This window comes from Arachis hypogaea, chromosome 10, assembly GCF_003086295.3.
Source record: "Arachis hypogaea cultivar Tifrunner chromosome 10, arahy.Tifrunner.gnm2.J5K5, whole genome shotgun sequence".
In the NCBI taxonomy this organism is placed as follows: domain Eukaryota; kingdom Viridiplantae; phylum Streptophyta; class Magnoliopsida; order Fabales; family Fabaceae; genus Arachis; species Arachis hypogaea.
This window is the reverse complement of record NC_092045.1, coordinates 84,323,451-84,335,085: the sequence shown is the minus strand read 5'-3', so window position 1 is coordinate 84,335,085 and position 11,635 is coordinate 84,323,451. Positions and strand designations below refer to the sequence as shown.

Here is an 11,635-nt window from a genome sequence, read left to right as displayed (position 1 = left end):
AAGCTGAAGCTGCTAACAAAGTTATATTAGCAGCGTTAAAACGAGATTACAGGATGCAAAGGGAGCCTAGGCTGAAGAGCTCCCGCAAGTCCTATGGGCATATCGAACGACTTCACATTCCACGACAAAGGAGTCACCTTTCTGGTTAGCCTACGAAATGGAGGCAATGATCCCAATGGAGGTCGAAGAAGGATCACCCAGAGTAATCCATTTTAGCGAAAAAGCCAACTCCCAACTTCAAAGGGAAGAGCTCGACTTACTTCCATAAATTCGAGAAAAAGCTTGGATAAGGGAAGAGGCGCTGAAATGACGAATGGCCTCTAGATACAACCAAAAAGTAATACAGCGGGCCTTTGCTGAAAACGACCTCATCCTAATCCGAAACGATATAGGAACAACTCGACCTGGAGAAGGAAAGCTGGCAGCAAACTGGAAAGGACCCTTCTGAGTCATAGAAGTACTAGGAAAGGGTTACTACAGGCTTTCCGAACTCGACGGGCGAGAGCTTCCTAGATCATGGCATGCCTGCAACCTAAGAAGGTACTATAGCTAGGGATGATAAAAGATCTTGGACAAGGCACACTCTTTTTCCTGAAAAAGTTTTTTTAACGAGGTGCCCCGCCAAGACCTACAAATCACCCGACTTAGGAAATTAACTCCTCATGTATATTTGTATTTTCTTTTAATAAAATTTATTTAGATTCTCTACAAATGCTCAAGTCGTATTATTCTGAAAACATTCATCGCCCGATTGTAAAGTTACAGATCGACAGAAAGTGAAAACTGAATTCACTGCACGATCACGATAAAAACGAGGGCTAAAAACCCAAATTCTACAAAATCGGCAAAGATGAAAATAGAATAATGCAAGAAGTTATAGAAAGTTATCCATAGAAAGGACCTGACGAGGTCCTAATAAAATGGATTGCTATAAAATAACTTAAAGACTGGCCGGCACAAAAAGTCAGACCAGCCACAACAACCCAAGTTATAAGTAAAGCCCTGGAAAGAGGTCTAGCCAACCCTATAAAAGAGGATTACTATAACTTCGAAGAGCCCAACATGAGGAAGTCGGACTCCTACAAAAAAATTACAAAAGATAATCGCTGAAAGAGACCTGAACAAGGTCCAAGAAAGAGGATTATCAAGTAACTCGACAGGGCCCGATGTGACAAAGTCGGCCCGGGAAGATAAAGTTACAAAAGATAAATCCCTGAAAGAGACCTGACCAAGGTCCAAGAAAGAGGATTATCAAGTAACTTGACAGGGCTCGACGTGACAAAGTCGGCCTGGAAAGATAAAGTAAAAAAAGATAAATCCATGAAAAAGACCTGAACAAGGTCCAAGAAAGAGGATTATCAAGTAACTCGACAAAGTCCGACATGACGAAGTCGGTCCAAGATACAAAGCTACAAAGGTAATCCCCTGAAAGAGCCCTGAACAAAGTCCAAGAAAGAGGATTACCGAGTAAATTGATAGGAACCGACACGATAAAGCTACCCTTGGAAGAGACCTTAAGTAAGGTCCAAAAACGAAGGGCTACAAAAAAAAACCAAGTTGAAAAATTGGCAATCTCAGTATCACGATAAACAACAGTTTAAGATTGATGAGAGCAGCGTCAGGCCAAAGAATCAAGTTGATCATGTCAGACAAAAACCTACGAAGGTGCCAAGACGAGTGCAAAGCAGACAGGATATAAAAACTACTAAGTTATGATAATAGCAAGCTTCAGAGGCCACCCAAATCAGCCCAGGAAGCTCGAAAGTCACTTTGTTTTTCAAAACAAAGTTGCTAAACAAGCAACAGAAGTATCAACAGTCAAACAAAACACCATTTACAAAATAAAAGAGTTCAAAGCCCACAGGCCAGGCTATACACAAATACATCAGAAATAATCAAAGAGAGTCCAAAGGTTTCCCAGTAACAGCATCCCGGGGTAAAGGAGGATGAGTCTGAAGAGGCACTGTATCTACTGTCCCATCATCCTGGTTCAGGATCTGGACATCAGGATCGGACTCAGGCTGAATGACTTCGGCTACTTGAGAAGAAGAGGGCAGCACAACGAAGACTTTGGTAGAAGGAACAGGAGGAGGCTTAACATCATCATCATCAGGGTCCTCGGGAACGATTTTGCCATCCTTCACAATATTATCCAAGCTAAACAAGGCAAGGTCAGCCTCTGGGGCAATAACCCGAACCTGTTCCTTCAGGTTCTCATAGGCAGCAATTACGCTGCCCACAAGATGACCCTGGAGCTCGGAATAATCAACATGGACCGACTCTAGCTCTACTCGAAGATGCATCACTTCTCGGTAGGACGTGACATAGCTTTCTTTATGCTTCAAAGCCACATCATCAGCCAATCACACAGAGGCTGCCAGGGCAAGAGAGCTGGCCTTCTCCCCTTCCAGCTCCTTCTTCAATTTAGTCACCTCTGCTTCAAACTCCTCCTTGAGACCCTTCATCCGATCAAATTCTCGCTTAGCTTCCTCCATAAAAGCTTTGGTAGCATGCAGAGGTAGATTTTGGGCAGTACGATACAAAGCAGCTCCTATATGAGCCATCTTGATACTACTCCAAGTTATAAAATCCAAGTGATGAAGGAGAGATACATCATCCATTGAAAGAGCACCATAAGGTGCGATCTGCTGGTCCACAAAACCAATAGAATCAAAATATGGGGCATCTAGATTGAAAGGTTCAACAGTTCGAGGTCTTTTTGGAGGAGGAGCGGCCAAAAAAGAAACCACAACAGCAGTAGAAGATTGAGGGGGATCCACTAAACGGACCCGAGGTGTAGGGATCATTCTCCTCGGGCCAAGAGAGCTCGGCACGGATGGCTTCAAAGGAGCTTGGAAAGTTCCTTCCCCATTAGCCCGGGCCGAGATGTTTTGAGCCATAGTAGCTTTCCTCGCCTTCTTGAAGGCCTTCATTGCATCATTATTCTTGGCCATCTCTACAAAATGAAAAACAATAATTTATCATGCCAGGAAGAAAGCAGGAGAAAAACAAGATAACAAGATATATCAAGGCAGTAACCAAAGCAGTTCGAATAAGGGACGGATCTCCCAAAGACGTTTTAGTATCCAAGTGAGGAGGTTCTCCCTAAATATCCTCCAAAACATTCACAAAGGACTGATCGACCTCGCTCAACATCTCCCAAGTATATCGGGATACCACTACATTCCTCTGCCACTGTAAGGGAAAGCAGGGCTCATTATTTTCATCCAGAAAGAAAGGTCGGGCTCCTTCAACAGCCTGGACCTTAAAGAAGTAGTTCTTAAAATCCCGGAAAGATTCGTCATACATGGAAAAAACCTTGTGCCCCTGGGCAGACCTAAAAGAAATCCAAGAAGCTTTCTTCTTGGTAGTCCCAGGTTTGGTCAACACAAAAAGATACAGAAAAAGAGTTTGAGAAGGCGTAATACCAAATTCTTGACAAACAAGCTGAAAAATCTTGATGAAGCCCCATGAATTCGGATGGAGCTGCGAAGGGGCTACATTACAAGACCATAACAGGTCAGTTTCAAAAGAAGTAAAAGGAAATGTGATGTTCATTTGGCTAAAAAAAAGTCATAAGCATAAAAGAAGGGACGCTCCCCCTAGATCAGGACTGGGAAGCAAACTCTATCGCTAGAATCAAGTGCTACCAACTCATAATTGCCCTCCTGATCTGCACTGCTACAGACACGATGATGCTTCCTAAGCGTCGCACAAAATTCTGAATCGACTAAAGAAACACACAGCAAGACAAGAGAGTCCAGCCAATCGGACATCCCTTAGGGAACCTCAGAAGACGCCTCGACAATATTTTTTCGGGAAGATATGGCCAACTAATCCTACAAAGCAAGAAAAAAGGTTGGGTTACTAAAAAGGTAAAGACATCCCAGACGAAATCAAAACAACTCAGATAGCACATTCCAGCGCGGTACAGACAAAAAGGAAAACCCCAGGACACAACCCAGAGTCCAGGGGCATCCTTTGGAGGCAATCAGGGAATAAAGATTCAGGAAAATCCACATGACTAATGTCTCAGTAAAAAACCCTTTCCAAGAAAAAACTAACGTCTCAGCAGAAACCCTTTCCAAGAAAAACAAACACAAAGAAGATCAAAAACGCCATTAAAAGGAGCAAACTCCCTCAAAACAAACAAAGTTCTGCAAAACAGGAGTGGCATACGAAGCCCTAAAAAAGCAAAATCAGGAGAAAACAACTAGAAGCATACATAAAGGCAATAAGAAGACCAGAAGGCATGCATCACAGTGATAAACCGAGCGTGATAATATACAAAGATCCAAGCTTTTCAACATGCACTCAGTCAGAACTTCAAAAAAATAGATACGGAGCAGCAAAATAGACGATGGAAGAAAAAGAAAAACCAACCTGAAAAAGGAGAAGAATGCGGAAGAGGGTTGAAGACGAAGAGGCCAGAAACTGCCACGATCGCCGAAACCACGTTGAGACACCAAGAAACGTAAGCTTTTTGGGGAAAACAAAAGTGAGAAAGAAAAGGGGAAGTTACGGAAAGGAGAAAAAACCGTCTCCGTGTGTGAAGTTCAAAATAAAACAAGCAAGAGAAACGGGGCATTGAAAACCAATTAATGGGGCATTAAAAACCCTCGCGCATTCTCAAGGCCAGGGCACTAAACGCAAAAGCGCGCGCTTTCAGAGGAAACGGAACAGAGACGTTTCGCATTCAAAAAAAAAGGGAGAACTCTACAAAGAGAAATCGACAAAATGCTCAAGTTCGGCTTCACCAAAGAAGGATCAAAGTCCTAAAACTAAAAGACTCAACCTCAAAAAGAAAGACCGAGCTCGAGCAGGGGCACTGTTCATACCCTGGGTCGAGCTGTCCGACCCAGGATGTTCTACAGACAAAGCGACCGACCTCTTCAGGTCAGGACAACCCGATCTCTTCTCAAAGAGCTCGGCCAAGTCACAGGAAATCCCAAACAAAAGGCCCAAATAGAGGAACACATCCCAAATCCAAGGGCAGCCCAAGCCCGTAGAGATAAAGGCGATTCCCTTGAAGATAAGAGGATCCCAGTCAAAGATTAGATAAAGATAAGATAAGATAACTAACTTATCTCATCACTCTACACCATTATAAATACACTGGAGCACCCAGGTATAACTCATACTCTGATTCTACTCACTACCTGCTTAATACCCTTGCTAACTTAAGCATCGGAGTCCCTTGCAGGTACCCCCCACCCTCCGGGGACGAAGGATCAGCATCACCACCAAGTCGGACACAATACCCCCGACCAGCACAGAAGATCTCATCCGAGATCGACCTACAGTTTCAGGCAACCCTCGAAACAGGTACCTAGAGTGCCGGTAGGAGGGACACGTACCTCTATATTCCCAGAGATGTCAAAGCAGATTTCTGTCGGGACATCATTGCCTAATACGGTCGAATTGTTGGCCATATTTAGATAACAAATTGAGGACAGCCATCACGATTTAGTAAATATGCTTACTCAAAAAAAGACTATGGTGTTAAACTCCATGTTAGAAAATAACAATGCTAGAATAGAGAAAGTTTCTCGATGAGTCGATGATATTACAGGAGCATTTAATCGATCTTTAATTCAACTATCGAGAGGGGTTCACGTTAATAATCCTCCTTTAATGTTTAATAGGAGAGAAGACCCAAAAAATGTATTAAATGAAGCCAAAGCAAACAATGCTGTTTAGGCTTATGGCCAAAATATAACTCAAGTTGTCGAGCAAGTCCTAAATAGAACTGGGGTTAAATATAAGGGTGATGAAGAGAAATTGTCTATCGGTAAGAATTTCACAAATGAAATCTTGTTGCAAGTATAGTTCTAAACCAACAAACAATTCCTTAATAAAAAATTTGTTTGTCACAAGTACAAACCCCAATAAAAATAAACCGAAGTATTTAAACCTCGGGTTGTCTCTTAAGAAATTGCAGGGAAGTGTTCTTGTTATTGGCTATGAAGGTATATTTTGGGGTTTTTGATATAAGAGACAAGAAATGTAAATGGCAAAAGGAAATAACTAACAACTAAGAAAGCTTTTGGCAAGGATTGAGAACTAGAAATCCTATCCTTATTATCCTTATCAATTGTGACAAGAATTGTCCATTACTTCACTTAGTTAACCTCTAACTATGAAGGAAAGTCAAGTGGATATCAACTTGAGACCACAAGTCCTAGTCAAATCATGGTGAAAGACTAGCTTTAGTGGCATTCAAATGGACTAGTAACTTCCAATTATCAATCAACAAGAGAGTTTGATAACTCAAGAGTCAATAATTACTCTACACAAGCCAAGAGGAGAAAAATCTAAACTATGAATAAAAGAGACATTTCATCAAACACATAGAAGGCAATAAAAGTAAACATCATAAATTGCAAGAATTAAAGGAAGCTATAACTACAAAAGCAAGAAATTAACAATAGAAAACTAAAGCAAATATAAAAGGACATGGAAATCATAAATTACATTGAAGGAAAATGGAGATCTACACAAGAGTTCATGAACTAAAGTCAACAAAATAAAGAAAACTACAAGAGAAGTAAAATGCTAGAACAAGTAAAGATAAAAGGAAAATTAAAGCAAAAGAAGAAGAAGTAGATCTAGATCTAAAAGGAAAATAAAAACCCTAATTCTAGAGAGAGCCTCTCTCTAGAATTCTACCTCTCTCTCTAAAACTAAGTGTATGAATGATCCCCCATCCATTTCTCTCAATTCTACATGTAATAGGCTCAGAAAATGAGTTGGATTTGGGCCTAGGTAGCTCAGAAATCGCCCCCAATATTTTTACTTTAATGAGGTCACGTGCGAGTATCGACGCGCGTCGCTTAACATTTTTCATCCACGCGTACGCGTATGTCACGCGTACGCGTCGCCATGCGACTCCATATCCACGCATGCGCATCTATTGCGCATGCGCGTCGATGTATACATTCCAAATCCTTGATTTTCCATGAGTTCTCCACTTTGCATGTTTTTCTCTTCACTCCTTTGATCCTTTCCTAGCCTTTTCAACCTGAATTCACTAACAAACACATCAAGGCATCTAGTGGAATCAAAGGTGAATCAACATTAGCAAATTAAGGCCTAAAGAGCATGTTTTCACACTTAAGCACAAATTAGGAGAAAATCATGAAGCCATGCCATTTCATTGAATAAATGTGGGAAAAGGTGATAAAAATCCCCTAAATTAAGCACAAGATAAACCCTAAAAATGGGGTTTATCAAGGGGTGACAAATCAACCTTATTTTATATCCTCTTTTCATATTATGTCTTGTAGGCTAAACTCTCTAGGGGAGTCAAAACTCCTAAATTCTTTACAAAGTTTGCTGGAAAAAATGGGGAATCGACTGTAGAGCACGTTGCTTGATATTTAGTCGAAATATCCAGTGTTTGGAATGTTCATCAAATGAATTAAAGTTTTATAATAAATAACTTTATTCTTTATTAATATAACATTATATTTAAATAATAAGAGAAATGACAAATCGATCCATAACTTTTTGGGCTACGGACATTTAAGTCTCTGAGAATTTAAAAATACAGTTAAATCCCTAACCTCTTCAAAATCTGCACACATCGATTCCTGCGTGTAATTTGTCTTATTTTAAAAACTTTTCCACATGTGCATCTGTATTAACCAGGTCAATACAACGGGAGTCACATTTGATTTTTTTGTTGGATCTGACAGACCCAAGTGAACACGAGGGATCAATATATCCAAGTTTTGAAAAGGTCAGTGACTTAAATGTATTTTCAAATTCTCGAATATTTAAATATCTTTGAATAAAAAAGTCAAGAACCTATTAAATTTTTTTCAATTAAAATTTGTTCACTTCTTTTATAAAAACAAAATTATATTAATCTAAAAAGATTAAATTTAAAAAATATTTATTGATTAAAAAATTAAATAAGTGTTCATGGTTGATTCCAGAATAAACCAACAACAAAAAATAAATATGAAATATCAAAAAACAATTTGTTGAAAGACATAATAAGTAAAAAAAAAATTAGTTATTAATGTTAAATTATAGCAACTAATTCATGTTGTTAAAATGGAATAAAATTATGCTATTTTTTATTAGTGCAATGATTGACACAACTTTACTTGAAATGTTCAGATGTGTTGGCAAATGTTTAGTGTTATTAATCTAAGTTTAATACATAAAATCTATACATGTAGATATTTTTTTTAGATCTACATCATAGACCTTTCAAAAAAAAAAGATATATATTATATTAAGTGAGTTCAAAAAAAAAAAAAAGAAATGGAATGAAGGTGGTAAGAGAAAAGAGAATGTATATTAAAAGATGGAAAGCATTGAGAGAAAATATATGAAAAAAATTTAAAAAAAAAGTAATTATGTTATAAAAACATTTTAAGTTTTAAATGAAATCTCAATAAAATAAAATTTTAAACCATACTTATTTAAGTTGGAATTAATTTTGAAAAAAACAATAAAATTAAATTAAATTTTATCTAAATTAATTTAAATATTTTTATTTCAAATACTCAAATTGAATTCAATTGCCATAAAAATTAAATTACAAAGAGTTTCAAAACACCTGCTAATTTTATCCAGAAAGTTACAGGTTTCAGAATAATTAATAATACCACACTTAATTTCTATAAAAGGAATATGAAGAGCACATTTGTAGATCAAATCAAATAAAACCACTCCCTTCCCTCTTGGGCGCTTATAAAGCCTTAATTAATATAACAATAATAATCCGAAAAAAAACTAAACACAAGGATTAAGGAAGCAAAATGAAGGGACAGTGGACACATGAATTACAATGGGAAACAAGAAGAGAATTCAAAACATGTTAACAACTTATTGTAAAGTTATTAATAATGTATATGATTTAGTTGATCCTCCTGCAGTTCTTCCTGATTTCACCGTTGGATCCAGTGAGGGGACTAATGTCTCCCATCTTGATCATGGCGCTGATGAAGTCAGAGGAGAATGAGGTCGGGTTGGAGGCGTAGCCTCTGACTATAGAGTCGGTGGAGCCACCGTTGAAGAGTTGCTGGTCGGAGTGGAGCAGCCCCTTGTTCTGAACAAGGTTCCTGAAGTAGTTGTTGTCGAAGGCCGTGGGTGTTTGGAGATCAAGCGGCGCAAGGTTGTTGTCCCCTGTACCCGATGCTCTGGGACAGTTGGTTTTCCTGCTTGTGGCGAACGAAGCTTCTATGTTGCTCTCGTTGTAGAGTCTCGCTCTGAAGCTAGTGCATCTTGCTTGTCCAATTGTGTGACCGCCTACCACCACGCATGAATTGGGATTTAGGGTTTAGAGTTGAAGACAAGTTAAATTGAATTGAATTAAATGTATCTTACGGTACCTGCTAGAGCAACCAAGTCCTTGGTGGAAAGTCCGAGAGCGCTGAACCTGGAGATGAGTTGGTTGAGGTTGGAAGTGGGTGGAGGGATGCCGTTGTTGGCGGCGGACTGGCTGGCTGTTCTGGCGTCTCTTCTTCCAAGTTTGACGTTCCAAGTTGGGCCTTTAAGGATATTAACAGAGTCTCTGGCAGCAACGGCGAGGATATCAGCGCATGAGACAACACCAGGGCAGACTTTCTCAACGGCAGTTTTGATGGCGTCAATCACTTCGAATCCGCGGGCTGAGTTCCTGTTTGGATTTGCGTTCTTCTCTCCGGTGAAGTTTGATGTGTCGTCTAGTAGAATCGATCCATCGCATCCCTACAATTCAGTTTAATTTTAAGCTTGTGGATAGAAACTATTTTATTAATATCAATATTTTTTTAATAACTAATTTTTAATTTACGGTGTCATAGAAAAATAATATTTGTTACTTTTATTTATTTTTGTTATCCCTTTAATCTGAAACACGTGGAATTTTGTAGATAAATGAATATAGTTGGTGTTTGAAGACGACATGAAAAGCTAATACGCGGAGAGAAGGAAATTTTTGCTAGTTGAACTCTTTGTAGTAGGTGTTTGTCGGCAACAAATTATTTCTCCCCAAGTTACAAGCGAGTTGAAAATCATGTTTCTTCATACTCAAATAATTAAGCAAAGTCTCAATATTCGATTTTTATTAGCTAGGAAAAGCAACACAACAACACAAACACTATACTCATCATCATCATGGCTAGCTTGCTAGTAGTGCCAATAGCAATAACAATTTTCAAAACCCAGAATATATAGCACTTAATAATTTTGAACAAAAACATATGTAGGTAACCAATAAATAATCTAATAATTTGTTCGTATATCTGAGAATACCGTACGTACATGATGAGAAGCATTTCATGTAATTATATATTTTGCTTTTTAATTTATATACTAAATTAATATATAACTCTTTATGATAAATAAATAGAATATATATAACGTAATAAGATTTATATACTCTGATCTATCCCACCCAACAGTTAACAATTTAAATTTGTGTATATATATTATTGAAAATGTTTGGTAACAAAAAAAAAATCAGTCAAAACAGTTATAACTTGTCTTATTTAGTATTTATTAATTATTACGACAATTAATAAATACTAAATAAGACAAATTATAACTTTTTTTCCCAAGCATTACCGAATTATTATTAACTTATAACACAATTATTCGTATACTTAGGAGTGCAAGTACATGAAATCATGAATTGAATTAATTTATGCATGGATGAAGTGGGATAAGTTTAAAAAATATATAGAAATTAAGAAGCAAATAAAGGCGCATTAGAAATTACGTTGACAAAGCAATCATGGAAGAACAAGCGGAGGAGCGAAGCACCCATACGGGCTTCCTTTGATATGGCAGATTGAACTGTGGATCTCACAGTGGAAAAGAGTTTGGGGCATGAACTAGAGTAGAAGTTTGTGGAAAGTTGCGCATTGCCATTCCCCAATACAAGGGCAAAGACAGCCAACGCAATCACCAATCTAGAAGCCATATGATTAGTTCGTATATAGGGAGTTTGTATCTAAGGTTGTACTGTGTGGTTTATGTGTCATGAAAGTGCCCATATATATAGTGATCCATGGGGTCTAAAGGCGGTTTGCCTCGGCAGGTAATAACCATACCTAACACGTAGAAATATGGCTTAGTCATTAGTGCATGGAGGAAATTAAAATTGGAGATTATTCTAATTAAAAAGTAAAGTGTCCATATGCTATCTACGCATACATAACATTTAATTATGATAGTGACTTGATTAGAAAAATTGTGTGGAGGATTATTTTAGCTCGCTCCTGCTGTATGACTAAATATTTTGGTTAACTAAATTTACCTAAATTGACATAATAATTTATTAACTCAAAATATAACCAACAAAATGACTTCTAAAACTCAAATAAAACAGATTTAACTAATACGATCAAGATTGGAATATCTTCTGTTTGAGTTATTTGAGAGAATAGAACTGCCAATTGACTTCGATTAAATTTATTTACACTGCAATCATCCATTGTTAGAGAAAAATTTTAAAGATTAACGATGATGAATATTGAGGAAAAACTCTAAGAGATATTTTTGTTTATAAAATGACTAGAATAACATTTTTGGAACAAAATAATAGGTTCAAACAAGATTTCTTCTTGCAAAATAAATGGGAAAAATCCTGAGGGAGAGAGAATAACGAAATCATGGAATACTACTAGTACTAGAA

The 11,635-nt window shown here is 37.8% G+C and overlaps 1 protein-coding gene across 1 annotated transcript; it reads right to left on the bottom strand.

Moving 5' to 3' along the window:
* Positions 1 to 8,561: 8,561 nt before the first annotated feature.
* On the bottom strand, positions 8,562 to 10,973 carry LOC112715819 (peroxidase P7). Its single transcript, XM_025767640.3, has 3 exons — positions 10,718 to 10,973; positions 9,348 to 9,705; positions 8,562 to 9,264 (listed from the first exon to the last, which is right to left on the bottom strand). The coding sequence occupies exons 1-3, from the start codon at positions 10,919 to 10,921 to the stop codon at positions 8,873 to 8,875; spliced, it is 954 nt and encodes a 317-aa protein (XP_025623425.1). The 5' UTR covers positions 10,922 to 10,973; the 3' UTR covers positions 8,562 to 8,872.
* Positions 10,974 to 11,635: the final 662 nt, after the last annotated feature.